At 33.2% G+C, this 20,522-nt stretch overlaps 1 protein-coding gene across 1 annotated transcript in view; it reads left to right on the forward strand.

The window, feature by feature from the left end:
• Positions 1 to 20,522, forward strand: part of puf (ubiquitinyl hydrolase 1 puf) — a 1,013,305-nt gene that overhangs the window by 38,066 nt on the left and 954,717 nt on the right. Inside the window, exons 4-5 of the mRNA XM_090399560.1 lie at positions 3,486 to 3,635; positions 12,206 to 12,273. Coding sequence (XP_090255686.1) covers positions 3,486 to 3,635; positions 12,206 to 12,273 — 218 coding nt within the window. The remainder of the gene's footprint in view (positions 1 to 3,485; positions 3,636 to 12,205; positions 12,274 to 20,522) is intronic.

Consider the following 20,522-nt stretch of genomic DNA (forward strand, 5'->3'; position numbering starts at 1 on the left):
TCTACCTCTTTTGCCTATATCTTTCCATTCTAAATGGATGCTCTTTCCATTTCTCTCTATATTCCTTGATATTTTCATATATGTTGTATATATCTAGCTCTCTTCTGATGTCTTAATTTCTTATATGGTCTAATTTTATGCATCCTTTATCTGCTCATAAAAATCTCATTTTCAGAACTTGTAGTTTACTTTCATCCTTTTTTTTAACAGTCCATATTTCTGAACCATATAATAGAGTGGGAGTGACCATTACTTTATAAAATTTTAGTTGGGTTTCTCATCTTGTTTTTTTATTCAGCATCTTTTTAATTGTTTCACAGATTTTCTGAAATTTCTTTATTTTTTCATCGATATCTTTATCTTTTAGATATGTTATTATGAAACCTAAATAATTAAACAGTCTCACCTGTTCTGTTATTTTATATTCTATGACTTTTTAATTTAACATGATCTTGACCTTTAAATGCAATGATTTTAAAAATTGTATTGTTAGCTTATTTTGTTTATTCATAAACTTATTTTTGAAAGTAATCTTCGTTGTCTTGTAATATTATTATTATTATGTGACACCTCCAGGGAGCCCAAAGACTTATCAAGGGAGAGTGTGCCAACAGCATCGAATGATTGTTCCTCTTCCAACTACTAACCACGCACCAACTTGCTTAACTTTTTGTTGAGCCATTAGTAGCAGAGGCTCTACCAATCGACCAACCAATGCCAGATCAATGCAGATGATCAGATATAATCTGATCATCTGCATACAACACTGTATTGATTACAGATCTTCTTGTTAACTGGAAAACTTGTTTTATTGTTTTCCATATTTTAATAATCTGATCAATATATATATATATATATATATATATATATATATATATATATTTATTTAGTAGAGTTGGAGATAAGCTTTATCCCTAACACCTTGATTAATTTATTACCTATGTAACTGTATTTTTATATCTTTATACAAACTTTGTATATCCATTACATATTACCATATGTAATGGATATCCTTGTTTTTTTCATTATATTCCATAATTTTTCTATGTGTATTTTATCAAAAGCTTTCTCATAATCTATACAGGCTAGATGAGTCTAAATTAAATTCTTGTCTTTTTTTCAATAATTTGTTTTAACACATAAATATTGTCTATACGCAATCTTCAATGTCTGAAACCATTTTGTTTTTCTGAAAGTAGATTGTTTGCAATATTTCGAAGTCTTTTAGTTAGGATTTTACTGTAAATTTTGTAACCTGTATTTAATAAATTTCTTCCTCTATAATTTCCACAATTATCCCTGTCTCCTTTCTTAAATATTGATATAATCTTAGCTTTCTATCTAATATGATGGAACCTCACATTTCCTCCAACAGTTATTTATTAAATTTAAGAATCTGTAATGTAAATATTCTCTACCATATTGCCAAAGCGCTCTGTAATCTGGTTGATTTTGATAATCTGTTTGATATTTTTATTTCTTCTTTTAGTTCTTCTAATCTATTTGGTTCTATATCAGTACTCATTTCTTTATTATTATTTTCTGTTAATAAATTTGGATCATACCATAAATTCTTATAATGTACTTGGTTATACTATAAATTAAAGATACCAAGAAATTATATACTTGGTTTAATCCTTTATCCAAGTGGAAGCAAACAAAGTTTGTTCCTGAAGTATTTTCAGGATTGAAGAAACCTCAATAAAGGTCGAAACCTGTCTGGGTAGTGACCTTTCCCATAATGCATAGCACATGGATACTAAGACAAGTGATGTGAAGTCTTAGCTTCATTATACGAGTTACTCCAGTCCTGAAAATACTTCAGGAGCAAACTTTGTTTGCTTACACTTAGATAAAGGATTAAACCAAGTATATAGTTTCTTGGTATCTTTAATTTATCTTATAATGTACTATCTATTGTTTCTCTTATATAATATTGATTCGTGCTGTATCTCTTTCTTCATTGTTTAATTTCCTTAATATTTTGTAGGCTATTTCTTTTCTTCCATGTATTCTTCTATTTTATTAATAAATCTTCCATATCTGTCCTGTTAATATCCAGAGAATACTACAGATGTTGATGTGTTCCACCATCTCTACAGGCAACAATATTGGATATGTTATTTCTTAGTGAACACTTCAGCTATCCCATTTACAAAAGCACATAATAAATTTAGTTTAATCCTTTATCCAAGTGTGAGCAAACAAAGTTTGCACCTGAAAGTATCTTCAGGACTGGGGTAAGGTGGTGCAACACCAGGGCGACTCCTTGCAAAGGTGAAGCAAGCTACTAACACTCCTATCTCAGTATCTCCCATAATGCAAAACACATCTCCTTGCAGATATGTCTAATGTTATGCATTAAGGGAAGGGCCACTACCCAGACTAGTTTCGACCTTCATTGAGGTCTCTTCAGTGGGAGCCAGGCCCAAGTGGAGATACCAGCCAGAAGCATTAGCAAGGTCATCTCTACCTATAGGAGTTGCCAAATGGTGTGCCACCTTTTTAATAAATTACTCTGGATTTAGAGAAAGATGTTGAAAGTTTATTTTTCACTTGGTTAGAATATAATAAATTTAGTTTAATCCTTTATCCAGTTAGTATCTTGCTCCACCTTTGCAACGAGTCACCATGGTGTTGCACCACCTTACCCCAGTCCTGAATATACTTTCAGATGCAAACTTTGTTTGTGCACACTTGGATAAAGGATTAAACTAAATTTATTATATTCTAACCAAGTGAAAAATAAACTTTCAACATCTTTCTCTAAATCCAGAGTAATTTATTAAAAAGGTGGCACACCATTTGGCAACTCCTATAGGTAGAGATGACCTTGCTAATGCTTCTGGCTGGTATCTCCACTTAGGCCTGGCTCCCACTGAAGAGACCTCAATAAAGGTTGAAACTAGTCTGGGTAGTGGCCCTTCCCTTAATGCATAACATTAGACATATCTGCAAGGAGATGTGTTTTGCATTATGGGAGATACTGAGATAGGAATGTTAGTAGCTTGCTCCACCTTTGCAAGGAGTTTCCCTGGTGTTGCACCACCTTACCCCAGTCCTGAAGATACTTTCAGGCGCAAACTTTGTTTGCTCACACTTGGATAAAGGATTAAACTAAATTTATTATATTCTAACCAAGTGAAAAATAAACTTTCAACAAAAGCACATGTCCTGTCTTTTTTATCACAATCAAAAATGCCTTGCATAAAAGTCCTTTAGAAGGTTCCTCGCATCTTAAACAAGACTGGAATTGTTGTTTTTCTATTCTTAAAGTATTTAAATGGAAGTCATTGTCAACTATCTATGGAGATGCTTGTATTGCCAAAAGGTAATATAAATCTCACCATGATTTGAATAACCAGCTTTAATTAGGCATGCTCCATGATTATTTAAAGCTTTACCCAAAGATTTGCTAAGATTTATTTGTGACTAGAAGTGTGCAGATATAGATTACATCATAATATTTTTTTTTTGTTTTCAAGGACATGGATATTCCTGTGTATCTTCTTCGGAATGTGTGTTTCTTTTGTGAGAAAGGAGGATTAAAATTTTTTATCGTATGTTTCCAAGATTCTGATCCTGATACTCTACAGATGACTCTTGCACATGCGATGATTGCTGTGATATCTAACGTAAGTGTTTAAAATTACTTTTATTTCTAGCTTTGAGTTATTTTTTGTGCAACGTCTAAATATGCATTTTCTAGTGAATATCAGTGAATCTCGTATGAACTTGATTATATTTTTAACTTGAACTTTCTTTAGTAATAATATTAATAATATTATTAATTTACTATGCCACAGGTACCTCTTAAGATTGGCATCATTCTGTCTACTTTTTTAAATCTCTCTGTCTGTTGGGGTCCATGTTAATAAGACAACTAAATTGCTTTACTAACAAAGACTTCGGCTTAATTTTTTCACGGTAAACTTTTTGGGAGATTGACTTCTTCTTCATGCCTCCTTTTTTCTCTCTTCTGCAACATTCTGTGCATCTAGCTCTTTGTTTTCATTTGTGAACTTCTTACAACTGCTTTACATGTTCATTTTCAATCTCTAACTTGTAGCTCATCATCACCGTTTCTTCTCAGGCTTTCTCAAATCCTGTGAATGCATGAATGGATATTTTCAGTAGCTTCTTCCAAATGCCATTCATACACTGCTCTCACCTCACTCCATGCTGCATCTACATTCATTGACAGTGCAAGATATTATGTTTGCGAAATCTTTGAGGGTTTTCCCACCCTCAGTAGTAGCAATAGCCTGAGAAAAAAAGTATTTCTTAAATGTTATTTCTTGAAGGCAGAAACAATACCTAGTGAATGTATTAATAGGATGCCATTGTAAGTATATGGGGTTGTTAGCTGAGGTTGGACTGTATTATTATTAATTTTTTGTGGTATATTTTTAATGTTTTTGTTGGGATTGCAGTATTAAAGTAGTAATAGTAGTAGTACTGTAAAATGGCACAAAGAATGCAAGAGAGCACCAAAAAGAAATGCTTATCTGAATAAGTATGAATAAGTTGAGTATATGAATAAGCTGAATAAGTTGAGTATGAGAAGGCTTGCTCCACTAAACATGCTATTACTGAAAGTAATGAGGATGTTGTTGATGAATTGACTTTTGAGAAAACAAAGACTAAAACAAATTATTAGACAGGTGATGCAGGAATTAGAAAAAGTTGAGAAGCAGTTAGAGATGCTTAGGAAAGACCAGAAAGTTTAGAGTAAAAGAAGAAACAACAAAGCACTCTAACAGGTAAAATATTGAAAAAATCATCAGGTAAGTAAAGTAGAACAGAAAAGAAGGATGTTATTTGGTATGGTAATTCAATTAAATTCATGAAACTGTTACCACTTCAAGTTTTTTGGTAGCAAAATTCAGAAATTTAACCAACATAATTGAAAAACAGAAAAGAAAAGTAACCATGAAAGTGCAAATTATTTAAATAGCAGAGAATAAATATAGTATGAGAGAGGATATGAGAAGATTGCTGGAAGAAGTAAGAGTGAGAAAGTGAAAATCATTATTCTGTTACCAAGATACGATAGTACTTAATTTAAGTCCTTAACTTAGTTTTACCCCCTCCCCCCTCTCAAGTATGTTCTTGCACTTGCTCGAATTGTAGACTCTGGAAAGAAAAGCCTCTGGCTGCAGCCAAGTCACTAATCTACTTTTGCTGTATTGCACTTGTATTGATCCTTAAGAATTTTTTTTATCGACTGCGCCATTAAGGATCGCGTAAAAGAATTGATGTTCCTTCCCTTTACATACAAGAGAAATATTCAGCTAAGCACAAAATTAACTCTTAATTTAACTCTATCTCAAGCAACTCCTATTAATTAATCAGTCAGTCGTGGCTATTACTACTCTTAGGTCACACAAATTTGGTATTTTTTTTTTAGAAGTGCATTGGCTAAACAAGATCAGGCAAGCTATTAACAAAACAAACATGTTTATTCTTACTAAGACAAATTATATACAACATTCAAATAACACATATCATGTGTCTGGCTCTAACTAAAACAACAAGAGTACACTGGAGACAATACCTGTCATGTTTCTAATTCTCCACAAAATCAATTAAGCATTTTGTTTAAGCTCTAAGACAAAGAAATCATAATTACACATTAACTTTTCAGACACTTGGATGAAACTTAACAAACTTAAACTTCTCTCACGTTGTAAACTTATAAAAGGCAAAACTTAAATCACATTCACTCTTAGCATTACATAACATAAGCAAATCTTTAGATCTCTGTATTCTATCATACTCATATGATTAGCAGAATACTAAAATATGCCTTTCCGATTCTTTCTAACACCTTCTATGCCACTAGATAACAGAACCAACATTTGTCTTTGAACTTCCCAATCTAGGATATTACATGAAACATTCTACTTACAATTTTTATAGTTCATTACACAGTCCTAGATCCTAAAGGCTTACAGGCACTTCTTCTTCTTCCCAGCTAACTTTCAATCGGGCACTAGGTTATGGCTGTGATAATTCAGCACACACGTAGATCATCGGGGAATCTCACGGTGGAATAATCTTGAAAAGGCCGTCTCTGCTACCTAGCAAACTTCCCATCTTCATTGGAACTGCTCTTTGCAGGAACGCGATTCTCCCCATCTTCGGAAAGGCTTGGCACAGGAATAAACTTCGAAACGAGAGCCCCCTAGCCACCCAATTTCTGTCTTTTATATCATTCTCTCGACCTTGGACCTTCTTCTCTAAAGTCCCCATGATTTATTGGAGGGTTTTTCTCTGTCACCCACTATCACTGGGTTTTTGGTGGTAAAACTCATAATCCGGTGACCTTCATGACTGTTTCTAGCCTTAGGTCTCCTAGCTTAATCCTATCTGAGCTTAATTTTATTTACAAATCTTTGGGTTCTTATTCAATTATTTTAACATTTTGTTACAACATTTATCTGAGTACAGTGAGTTATACTTTCTTTTACTTACAAGTATTTTATGTAATTTAATTGCCCATGTAAAATCGACATAGAAAAAAATATTTCTATTTTTATTCTATACGAGATTTTACATAACTGTTATTGATATGGATATGCTTAATCATGGAGACTGCATTGCATAATTCAGAAGGCCTGATCAGAAAGTTGAATTCCAGATGATTGGAGCAGAGCGCTTATATCATATAAAAATGGAAATAAAACTGAATGTGAGAATTAGAGGTATTTCCCTCCTGAGTGTTCCTGGTAAGATTTATGCAAGTATACTTGAGAAACTGTTAAAAAAAATTGTGGAAGGGAAGCTTGGTGAAAAACAAGCTGGATTCAGGCTAAATAGAGGTTGTCAGAATCAGATTTTCACTTTAAGACAAATAGTTGAGAAATCTTCGGAATATAACAAGGATATGTATTTAAGTTTTGTTGATCTGGAAAAGGCATGTGACAAGGTGCCAAGAGGAAAGCTCTTCAATATGCTATAGTTATGTGGTGTAAATGGGACATTATATCAAGCAATACATAATCTCTATTTAAGCTGTAAGTCAGCAGTTAAAATTGAAGAAGTACAGGAAGATTATTTAATGTTAAATCAGATGTGCGACAAGGGTACACATTATCTCCACCATTATTCATTATCTATATGGATCACATTATTGATGGAAAATGGTATTAAATCTGATATCAAAATTGATGATGTTAATCTTAGCTCTTTACATTATGCAGATGATATTATACTTCTGAATAAATCTAGTAGAAGGCTGCAAGATTCCCTGACTAAATTGAATAACTGTTGTAATAAATTTGGTATGAAAATCAGCAATAGAAAGACAAAGACAATGAAAATAGGCAGATACATTGAAAACATCAACTGTTTCCTGAATTGTGAAACTGTAGGACAAGTAAAACATTTCAGCTATTTAGGAACAGTTTTTAGTGAAAATGGTAAATTAAATATGGAAATTAAACAACAGAATTAGTAAATCTGGTATGATAGGAAGTCAGCTGAATAAACTTATATGGAATAAGAAAGAAATTAGTCAAAACACTAAATTTGCTGTATACGAGCTAGTGTTCAAACCAACTTTAACTTATGAATCTGAGAGCCGGATTAGAAATAAAATTTCTCGAAGTCTGGAAACTTATGATACAAGAGTTCTGAGAAGGATTAGTGGAGTGAACAGATGGCGGTATCACATAAAAAATTGAGGATATTGGGAAAAAAATTGCCATTGTTATCATTCAGGAATTTGCTACTAGAGCTAATCTCAGGTGGTATGGTCACTTAAACAGAATGGGAGAGGAAAGATTAGCAAAACCAGTGTACTTTGCCAGGTTGGCATGGAAAATACTCAGAGGAATACTGAGATGTAGATGGATTGATATAGTAAAATGCACTTGAAAAGACAGAAATATAAGATTTGGTAATATTGGAATCTTGACAGATAACAGATTAATTTGGAGGAAAATTGTTGATTGGAAGTTAGTAGTAGTGTAACTTTTTCATGTAGTACTATCATAATTATCCTGTACACCCCCCCCCCCCCCCCCCCCCGAGGGTATGTATCAGGAATTTGATGATGATGATAATAACATGGAGGTGATTATGATGAAAAGATGATTGTGTGCTTGTCTTGTTCTGAGTTATTTAGCTTTATGACAGGACGTCTGTATAAATGAGGCATTAGATACAAATCAAGAGGCAAGTATATAAAAAAAACCTGGAGATAACTTATTATGTCTGTACACAAATGTCAGGAGTATTAGGAACAAAGACTTTGAGTTTGTTTCCTTAGTGAATGTATTGTAACCTCAGATTGTAGGCATTAGTGAGACATGGCTCTCTCTCAGAGGCAAACATATTTATCTGGTACTGAGCATAAAGCTTTGTATAGGCTACAGGAACATTAGTGTCTGCTTTCACTGTGTGAAAGCTTCACAGTGGTGGTCTGTATGGTAGGGGACTGGTAGTCTGTGTTCTCTTATCCTCACGCCACAGGTGAGAAAGTCTGACCCAACTGGACCCAAGACCAATAGCGGTCGGTATTGTTTGCAGATGATTCCTGATTTGCTCTACAAAGTGATACTGGGTATGCTCTGATCTGGAGAGAACCAGGACCACATTATCATCCCTCTAATATCAGTGAAAGCAGCACTTATGGCAGAAGTAGTGTGATGGCTTGGAGAGGAATCTCATTGGGTAGATGCATTGACCTCTATGATGTTCCTAGTGGAACATGAATGCTGCAACTTATAGAGATGAGACGCTAGGCCTCTGTGTTTGTCCATACACACATGATATGTTTGATAGGGGAGATGTTTATCTTACGAAATAACAATAATGCTGGTCATTACCTTAATGCTATTGAGATTAAGGTAGATATGTGTAGGATGTCTAGGATGCTCTAGGTGGACATGTGAAAGCCCCCCCCCCAAACCCTTGAGGGACTCAGGAGAGCTTTGCAGGAGCAGTGGTTGTTATTACCAACTGAGCTTCTGGACACCATTATAAACACCATGAAACATCTTTGTGGGTTTTGACCTTGTTTTTGACCATTGTCTTCATGTACCTATTTGTTGCTGAATTAAACTATTTATTTACAATTTTTGTGGGTATTTTTTTTTACATTTCACATCATACTCTTTTTTCACTGAATTGTATATAACTTCATCATTCAGTTTTGAGTTATTGTGGTTTTTTTCTTTATTCCTTAATGTTTGGAAATCAGTATAGTAATAGTTTTCCATGCAGCATCGTGTTTGAAGTTATTATCTGTGAGCTGAGTGACGAGATCAAATACATGTAGATAACTGATCAGTTGCTGATGAAGACGAAATGCATCTCAAAGTCAGTCTGATGGATACTAAATGAATAATCATCGTGGTAACTTTAATTATCTGAACATTGATTGGGTGGTGAAATCTACTAAGAATAATGAATTTACACAGTGTGCCCATTTAGTAATGATACAACAATTATTATATCAAAACAAAGAACTATTTGGAATTGTCAATTACACAGATTCAAAATAATTTTCCTCCAACTCCACACAATGGTTACCCAACGTATGCCCAACAGATAATGGGCATACTTTCAGTTTGTTTTCATGACCTCGCTTGATATTGAAATATAATTTGTGCAGCAGATTCAGAAGGAAGGCTGAGAATGTGTGGTGGAAAATATAATCTGTATATATGTTTATCCTCAACATGTATCTGGAATATCTTTATGTCTGTGAATTGCATGCATTCTTTGGCTGGTTTGTCTACCTTCAGGATTAAAAAAAAATTCTGTGAGGGGAAAAAACCATGCCACCACCTCTGTATGAGACTGGCAAGCCTTTTGTTGAGAAGTCCTTATAAAGATTCTTTGCACCTTAGATGGGATTCATGTCTAGGTTCTTCAGTCCAAAGGGTATCGTTGTTACAAACTGAGCTATGGAGGGTGTGAAAACAAGATGCCTTCTAGATAATAGGTTCTTAAACTTTTTTTTATCCACAATTCCTTTTAAATAATCATGCAATTAGTACAGTCATGTTCGACAGCAATTATTTCTACAATAAACTGAGAAAATAAAGTAAGCTCTATAATAATTTCAATAGTTCTGTAATAAATATTTAATTCATTCATGTTCATTTATTCATTAATGCGTAGATGATTTAAATAATAGTTGGCTTGGGGGGCGAGGGGCATGAAAACTTCCAGTGGTTGTGCCTTCAGTATGTTTATAGATATTATTCTTCCAGCTAAAGTAACCACACTAAAGATCTGAATACATGACAGATTTAGATCTTTTTACTAAATCGGGCAGAAAGTCCTCACCTCAGATGAAAAGGACTGCTCTACAGCCTCACTGATCTGGTGAAATTTGACTAAGATCAGTAGGCGCTGGAACAATGTCTTTGATCTTTGTGAGGAAGTATGTAGAATTTTTAATAAATAATCTAAATTGTCTAAAATGTGAACTTATAAATGCGATAAAAGTTTTACCACTCCATAAGTAGCAGCATCAATACAGTTCACAGTAGTTCCCAAACTGCAGTCCTTCCATGTGGATCTTTGATACAAATGAGGAGGCCTCCCAAAGTAAATGCACACATTGAAAAGTCTAGATCATATGTTTAAAAGTTCTGCACACTTCCTCACAGTGATCAAGGATGTTCTACAGTCTTCTTATCTTGGGGTCAGGTTTAACTTACTTTGGCCAGTCTGGAAAATCTGCAGATGTTGCGATGAACATAAAAATTCCATCAATATTCTTTTCAAGAGCATTTTTATGGAAAGACTATAAGATAGACTGCGAAGTGTCTAAATAAAACTCATGGACTGGCATTTATCTCTATTGTGGGAAGTATCATTGCTTACTCCTGCTCTTCATGTTATTAATTTTTATACTTTTTTTTACTACACTTTGCATGGTTTTATTTATAATTACTACTGTACTACAATTCATGATTCCATGTCTGCATTGCTAATGCTTATGTCATATATTCTTTGACTTTTGTTCCATTTTTCATGTTGAGGATACCCTCAATATGTCAGGTAAAAATTTTATAAATGAAAACATTATTTTACATAAATTTGTAATTATTATTTGTGATATATCTTACATTTCAATTAATAAACAACATTCTTTGTATTAAAATGGCTGAAATCCTAGCTATGATTTTTACAATTCAGAGAGAGAGAGAGAGAGAGAATTATTACTAAATTTGGATAGTCCAGAAACAAAAGTGATAATTAGCTATTTAATTTCGTACATGTTGTTTTAATGTTATGTTAACAGCGTTTCTGAATATATTTATGAATATTGTATTTTCATATGGTGTTTTCATCCAAATGTAAAAATCAGAACTACTCTAATACAAGGATTTTCGACCTGGTTGTGGTCACAGGCACATTCGAGATTGGGAAGAGAGTGGCATGCACCAGTATTTTTTTTCTGTGAAAATTTATACTTGCTTATCATATCAAATGATAACAATTAACAAATTAATTAACTATGAAAGTAGGATAAATACACATGCCACAATTATTATACATCTAAATTAAACCATTGCAAAATAAGCAAAAACATTTCTGTTTAGTCTGGATAAAACAATAGTCTTCTTCCCAATCGTTGTTGAATTAAATTCATTGTTTTTTTATTTGGAACAAATTGGGAACATTTTGGGACAAAATTTTTAAATATTAGAAAACAATGTATGGTCAAAGCGTGCTGACAATACCAGTGAAGTGTGACACATCCCTCAAGTGCATGGTTGCCAGTAGACTAAATACATAAAACGTGCACAAAATTGGCATTGGTAACACTCACACTCAAAGACAGAGAAATTACAAAATGTTTGTAATATAACATAAATGTTAACATTTTTTATGATTTCAGTAAATATTATTACTAAGAGAAGACTTATATTTTCCAGTTTTAATTTTATTTTTTCCTTATTTAATAATTGACAGTGGGCACATTTGCACCCACAAGCATAGGGTTGAAAATTGCTGCTCTAATATATGTCATCAGTAGGCCCAAATTACAAATCCACATTTCCTTTAACTAATGTGTTCATTTTTTGCCTTTTGGATCATTGGGTATGAGTTTTTGAATAATATAATAAAAATTCATCTGTCAATTCCAGAAATTAGGCTTAAGTCACAAAAATCCTTTTGGGACCATACTGTATTTAAATATCTAGAAGTTAATCACATTTCTGTTTCTATTTCACAGCTTAAATTATGGATGAATATTGGTTCCATAATGCAACATCTAGTCCCTCTTAGATCATGTGTTATTAGGTGAGTATGTTTATTCTCTTCAAAATCTAGCATGTATCTAATTTTCTTATATCTCTTAACTTTTTAAGGAGAAAATATTTCAGAAGCTTTGTCAGAATTACCTATTTTATTTTTTTTAAGACAGCTCTGGCATATTAAAGTTAATCATTCATTTTAGAATTTCTTAACTCTTATGACCATTGTGGAATATGAATAATTGTACCATTCCTTTCTTAACATTTCCTAACCTAATTTAAATTGTACAAAATTCCTTGAACTTTTAAATTAGTTAATTGCATTACATCATAATTAGTTAAGGCTTGGTTAAGGGTCAGAGCTGTATAACTGAGAGGAGACCACCACATAGCCTTTAAAGGAATGCGGAGAACTGACCAGGGCTTCTGACATAATGTCCAATCCTCACCTTCTCGTGGTGCACCCTGTTGGGTATCTACCTGGATACTGAACGAACGAGGATGGGCTGCCAATTTGGGATTTAGCTGACCAAATTGTATTCTTATTGGCTTAAACCAAAATACAAAAATGATGGTACAGCATGACAAAATTTCATGCCGGCTGGGGCGTCGCTCAGTTAAACAAGGCCCCCCATTGTTTTTGCTAGGGAACCAGGGCGAACAGCGAAAAGTCAGCTACTGGAACAAATCCGAAAGCACACCCCAACTCAACATCACCAGAGTTATAAATCGGTACTATCAACATAAGAAGCCTGAATGGCAAAGAAATGGAGCTAGCTGAAGAATTGGATAAGTACCAGATCGACATAATAGGGGTGACTGAAACAAAAAAGACAAAAACTGGTGAGATCTTTCTGAGCAATAAATACAAAATGTTATACTCAGCAATGACAATCAACGAAAAAAAGGAGTAGCCATAGTATTCAACACAAAATACGAGGCTAATCTTCTTGAATGGCAGTCAGTCTCAAGTAGAGTAATGTGGGCAAATATCAGAATGGGGAACTGGACAATGAGACTTATTTGTGCCTATGGTCCCACAGAAGGTTCTACTAAGGTAGAAGTGGAAGAATTTTTTAGTCTTTACTTATTTTTTAGCAATACTTGGTCTTTATTTGAGTTGTAAGTCAGCAGTTAGAATTGAAGGAAGTACAGGAAGATGGTTTAATGTTAAATCTGGTGTGAGACAAGGATGCACATTATCCCCTCTGTTATTCATTATCTATATGGATCACATTACGAAGGAAAGTGGTATTAAACATGATATCAGAATTGTTAGATGTTAATGTCAGCTCTTTGCTTTATGTGGTCGATGTTATACTTCTGAATAGATCTGCTACAAGTCTGCAAGATTCCCTGATTAAATTGAATAACTGTTGTAATAGATATGGTATGAAGGTCAGCAATAAAAAGAGAAAGACAATGAAAATAGGCAGAATCGTTGAAAATGTCAACTGCGTTGTGAACGGAGAACCTGTGGAACAAGTAAAACATTTCATCTACTTAGGCACAATTTTAAGTGAGGATGGTAAATTAAATATGGAAATAGACAACAGATTCAACAAAGCTGGTATGGTAGGAAGTCAATTGAATAAATTCATATGGAATAAGAGAGAAATTAGTCGGAACACTAAATTAGCTGTATACAAGACAGTGTTTAAACCAGTTTTAACTTATGGATCTGAGAGCTGGGTCAGAAGTAAACCACTTGACCAAAGACCAGAGACAGCAGGTATGAGAATCCTGAGAAAGATTAGAGGTGTGAAGTAGATGGCATCAATGGCAATATCATATTAAAAATGAGGATAATAGGAAAGAACTTGACATTGTCAGCATCCAGGAATGCGTTAGCAGAGCTAATCTCAGGTGGTATGGTCATTTAAACAGAATGGGCGAGGAAAAATTAGCAAAACAGGTGTTCGCTGCCAGGTTGGCAGGAAAATGACCCAGAGGATGACCAAGATATAGGTGGGTTGATACAGTGAAAATGCCTTAGAAGACAGAAATATAAAATCTGATAATGTTGGAGTCTGTACAGGTAACAGATTGAATTGGAGGAAAATTGTATATAGAAAGTTAGTAATGATGTAAATTTTTCATGTAGTACTATCATATCCTGTACACCCCTTGAGGGTATCAGGAATTTGATGATGATAATTAGTAAATAACTAATTAACAAATATTTGATTAACTAATTATTCAAAAAATAACTAATTATCAAAGAGCACAGCACAAAAAATGGGAACTAATCATGATAATTTCTCACATTAGTAGAATATCATAAACTATTTGGATAGTGATCACCAAAATTAGATCTCTGTATATTGTATACCTAGCTGAACTATCCTGAATGATTGTATGAATTCTGTTTAAGAACAAATATGGAAAATGATCAGAGATAGTCATAAAAAAAAATTGCATTCGGAGCTAATTTTGAATTATGTACTGTCAAGTACTCATGTTCATATCTGTAGAAGATCTTTGAGAAAGTTCTTTCCATGTACAAGTTTCAATAGAAAGTTGCAGATTGAACCTTCCATATGGTTCTCTTGTTGCCAACTTATAAGTTGATTTACTGGTATTATTGAATTTAATCTGTATCCCAGATTAAGTGCAAATACATTGTCTTTCTTCCTTTCAAGATTTAGGCTGTAAACTTGTTTTGGAATCTAAAGACTTATACTCTTAAGGTCTTCCTTTACTTTTTTTTCTCCTTTCAGATTTATATTTAATTATTTCTTTGCTGGTTTTCCTATTTATTTGCAATTATTTCTTAAATCATCATCATCCAATTCTTGATATTATCCTCAAAGGATATACAGTTAACTTTGACAGTACTACATAATTAAAGTTACATTATTACTAATCTCCTATCAACAGTTTTCCTCCAAATTAGCCTGTTACTTATCAGCTCCAATATTTTCATATCTAACATTTTCTTCAGACACTTCTGACATAATCAATCTGTCTAGACCATGGTCTTCCTCTGGATCTTTTTTCCTGCCATCTTAGCATCAAACATCTGTTTTTGCTAACCTTTCCTTTTCCATTCCGTTTAAGTGACCATGCTACCTTAGATTATCCCTGTTCACACATTCTTGGGTGCTACCAATGTCAAGTTTCTTCTTAATATTTTCATGTTTAGTATGATTCTGCCACTGATGCCAACTGTTCAGGCCCCTAGTTTTTCTTAGAACTCTCATATACAGTAATCCCTCAATTAATGCGCCCCTGATTAGTGCGTCATTTTTTTTTTTTTTTGATACCCAAATTCAATTAGCGCGCCTCTGAAATTCGATTAGTGCCGATATACATCTTAAAAATAAATGTTACAGATTTTAAAATTTTCTATCTATACATTTTTATGGCTAACTATTTTAAAAAATCACTCATCAGAAATTATTTAGTTACCGATTTAAAACATTTTACAAATTTATTTTTAATGGCATACTACACTACTTCCATATACACTATGTTCCAAAATTTTACTGCCAAAATTTATGTCGTCTGCTATAGTACTCCCACAGATTCGAGACCCTTCGGCACTTCTGCGCATGTCATAAAAAGGAGAATCAATTCCGATAATAGGGTAATTAATCCATCTTCTGGGATAAGTTGTTTATTATTACACGTTGGAAAATTAACTTCTCTTTTATGGTCATTGTAGTTTTTAAAGTGGTAACTATTTTGCTTGTATAACAGTTGGGAAATTTTATCTATAAAGATGTGATTTTGCGTGTTGGCGACCAATTCGTACGTCCTTCCTTTCTTCTTCCCCTTATAACGTCCAAGAATTGAGTGATTCCGACCTGCTAAATTTAGATGCACAGCGAGAAGATCCCAAAGAATATGAAGGAAATTTAACCACTGATAGTCATCTAAAAGAGATTTCACAGAAACAATTTGAAAATACTTTTTTGTATAATCGAAGTTTTTAAAATTTGCAGAAGAGTAGAAGTGGCAATAGGGCTGGTTGTATGAAAAAAATAAACAAAATGCCTGCCAAACTACGTTAGCTCAATTCTTTGTTAAGAAGTAGAATAATAAATTTATATTCTGAATATGTTTTATTGTCATTCAGCTTCATGGCTTTCCTTTAACTAGACCCTGAGACATACCCTAATTCCTTTATAAAAAAACTTAAGGGTCAAAAAAGAAATCTGAAGAAATAATTATACATTTTCCAATAGATTATTATTTTCGATTAATGCGCCTGTTTTAAAGAACGCATTAGCCTCACTAATCAAGGGATTGCTGTATTTGGTCTCTAATTTTTGATCAAGTGCTTTATTTTTATCCTATTTACACATATATATAGGTATTTATGAGTAAATAGATATATAAATACCCATATAAATCTACCCATATAAAAACTCATATATATATATAAAATTAATATTTAACTGACTAGAACCCGAGAAAGTATAACACAAACTTTAATAAATCGCAACTAGTTTCATCGGTGCCCCGACTTCTTCAGGTAAGTAAGAAATAACACAAAACTTATAAAACTAACAAGGTAAAAAACTTGGACTTTTCAGCTTAATAAAAAGAAGAATAGTATCAGTCATATTTGAATAGGTGACCACGTGCTATTATTAGCATGAGTTGGATTTTTTCACATTCAACTCATGTCAAAAAATATAGTTTGGTTCTTGTTTTTGAATTGTTTAATTTTTTCTTGAATAAAACAATTCGAAAATAGTTGAGTATACAGTTGATCATTTAGAACAGTGTTTCTCAAACTTCAGATATCTGCAGACCCCTTCTTAAATTTTCATTATTACCAAGTACCCTTAATTAATTAAAATAAGCAAATTAATTAATTAAAACGAATAAATAAATAAATTAATTAAAACGAATACATTAAAATTAAAAAAATTCATTTAAAATATTAAAAAATTAAATATCTATTTTATTTGAATTTATATGTTCATGTAAACAGAAAATATGATTTATTTTTAATAGAACAAACTTTATAAAGATACTATAAAGTTTTACTTACTTGAAATAATTTATCATCAATGAGAGGAGTGAAATTGCTTATGGTGAGATAAAATTTCAGCAAAATTTGGCTCTATTGTTGTTAATTTCAATCTTAGATGCGGTTTGACATCTATAATGCAATTCCTCTTCTTCGTCTTAATATCCACCAGGGCCGAAAATCCAACTTCGCACAGATATGAACTTGAAAATAGAAAAATGAACCTTAGAGCTTTATCTGTTAATTCAGGAAATTCATTCTATATTTGTAGCCTTTTGATGATAACGTATTCTCGCTGTATTTATTTTTTAGGAAACCATCAGAAGCTAGTTCTAAAAGTTGTTGTTCTTCTATTGATGATAGATCCTTTGGCATAAATTTGTTTTTATTGAAAGGGTATCTTATCCACTCAATATTAATGTCCAATTCAGGGAAATACTTTTCTAGATTCATTTGTAAGCTTTGTAAATGCTGCATGATAGTAATTTTCACATAATCTTCAATTTGTGCATTTGAACTTGCGAGCAATTCATGAAGCGATGGAAACGTCAAATTCTCCATTACCAACCCGCTTTTGCCATAACTTCATTTTTGCCAACATGGCGTTCACTTTATCTTGGACATGAAATATAGAAATTTCCTTGCCTTGTAAAGATAAATTAAAACTATTTAATACAGTAAATATATCTGCTGCTAGGTATGCTAATTGACTGAGCCATTTCCAATTATGTAAATGCTTTTTCAATTCAAACTTTTCATCAAGAAAAACTTGTAGTTCATCCCGAAGTTCAAATAAACGAGTAAGGACTTTTCCACGAGAAAGCCAACGAACATCGGTATGGAAAAGAAGTTGTGTATAGTTGCTTCCCATTTCTTTGCAAAGTTGAGAGAAAAGTCTGGTGTTTAGAGGACAGCCTTTAATATAATTTATGATTTTTACAGCTTCATCAAGAACTTTTCTTAGGTATGTAGACATCATATGTGTAGCCAAAGCCTCCCTGTGTATGCAGCAGTGTGTCGACTTTGCATTTGGTGCAACAGCTTGAATCCTTGAAACAAGCCCTTTTTTAGATCCGACCATGGATTTCGCTCCATCCGTTCTTATTCCAACACAACTTTTCCAATCAAGCTTGTTTTGATGCATAAAGGTATTTATATATTTATACTGTTGAATATTTCTTCTCCTGTTGTATGTTCTGGCAAGGGTTAGCAATATAAAAGGTCGTCATGAATTTTTTGATTTTTTTCGTATCTAACGAACACTAGAAGATTTGCAAAATTTGTAATGTCGGTGGATTCATCTACCTGCAACGCATAATAACGACTCTTACGTATATTGGATAGCAATGTTTGGTTTATATTTTCAGCCATTTCAGTGATTCTTCGATGAACGGTACTATTTGAAAGGCAAATCCGATCAAAAGATCTTTTTGCATTATCTCCGATGATAATTTCTGCTATTATTTTCGCTGCAGGCTTGACCAAAGTTTCATCAATTGTTTCCGCTGCACCACTTTTTGCTATTAATAGCGACACATGATATGAAGCTTCTAAAGCCTTCATGTTTTCACCTCCTGACACGATCGACATCACGTTTTGAGATTCTTTTAAATTTTTTAGTGTATTTTGAAAAAATTTGACAGGTTTGTCCGTGCATTCATTATGTTTCGATTCAAAATGGCGATTTAAATTACATGGTTTCGTGCTTTCATTTTTTAAACTTTCACCACAAATTACACATAATGGAATAGGTTCCTGTTCATTTCCTGTCCATAAATTACTTGAAAATCCAGATTTCAAGTAATTTATGTCGTACTTACGAAGTTTTCTCATCTTCTTCCTAGTTGGTTCTTTAGAGATGTCAGACGACACACCCTTATCAATTTCACTTGATCCAGATACAATATCAACATTTTCTTGTTGCTGACAGTTACTTGTATCTACTATGTTCCTCTCTTTTGCGCATTTTGAAAATCCAGTCTTTAACCAGTGATTCATACTTAAGAATTTGAAAGCTAAAAAAATACCGTATTTAACGAACAGTACTTCAGCAAATGGCTAGTGAAAGCAGACCTCGAAACAGACAGCAATGGTAGGCCAGTAGAGATAAAGCAGCTATGAAGACGTTCATATGATTGGTGCGGTATTAACAAAAGATCGCGCTACTAATTGACAAAGGCAAGCTGACAGTTCAGTTGAAATGCTAATTCTCTTCAACCGAATTCCTTATATAATATCTGAAACACATTCACTATATATTTCTTAGTTTTAACACGTTCACTCAAACAAAACCATATGTTGCCGGTGCACCATATGGTTTTGATTGTCTACTATACAGCATTTTATGTCGGGGGGGGGGGGGGGGGGGGCATGCTATTCATTAGTTAGTGCCAGTTGTCTAATTGCACTGTTTGTTGAGAAACATATTACACAACCTGCAGATGTCTCTGTACCTTATTCAGCGATACAATAGGAACGTTTTACGATCTCAAACTTAAATTTTATTCCATGCGTTAATGATGCATAGCTGAAAATTGCCATGGATTCCCTGAAGACCTTTCGCGGATCCCTGGGGGTCCGTGTACCACACTTTGAGAAACACTGATCTAGAAGCTGAAACTGAAGTTGAAAACTGAACACCTGTAAAAGCTGTTCAGTTTTAATTCCTTTTAAAACTGTCTTACATATTGTTCTTTTCAATATGATATTTATTTTTATTCTGCTTAAAACCATGTAATGACCACTTTCAAATCATCTGTATAATTTTGTATCTTAAACCAGGATGAAGATATTACTATATAAATATAGTAATATTTATATTACTTATTATAAATATAGTAATATTATATCAACAATAACATAATATTGTTTACATCTTTATATTGGAACATGATGCTAGTAATGACTAGTCCATATGCTGAGCATAAACCCATCAGATTCTTACCATTTTTATTATCCTTACCCTTTTCTCTAAATTTTCCAAATATTTTTATATGCTTGGTGGGATTCACTTCCTGCTCTGTTGTTTAGATCTCTAACTAGGACATTTTCCTCATTTCCTTTGTCAGCAGTCTGCTTTGATGGCTCTGAAAATGTCTCTATTTTTTCCCTGGAAGAACCTTCTATGGGACCAACCATAGGCACAAATAAGTTTCATTATCCATTTTACCATTTTGGAGTTTTCCCACATAACTACTCAGAAAATTGCCTTCTAATCTAGAATTTATCTTGATATTTAGTGTTGGTTGCTACTCCTTTCAGTAATGTCAGTTATGTCGATATGGGTGCTTTTTCAAGTTTCTACAAGTTTC

Source organism: Typopeltis vanoorti, chromosome 10 (assembly GCF_054136105.1).
Source record: "Typopeltis vanoorti isolate ZY-2024b chromosome 10, IOZ_Tvanoo_1.0, whole genome shotgun sequence".
Taxonomy (NCBI): Eukaryota; Metazoa; Arthropoda; class Arachnida; order Uropygi; family Thelyphonidae; genus Typopeltis; species Typopeltis vanoorti.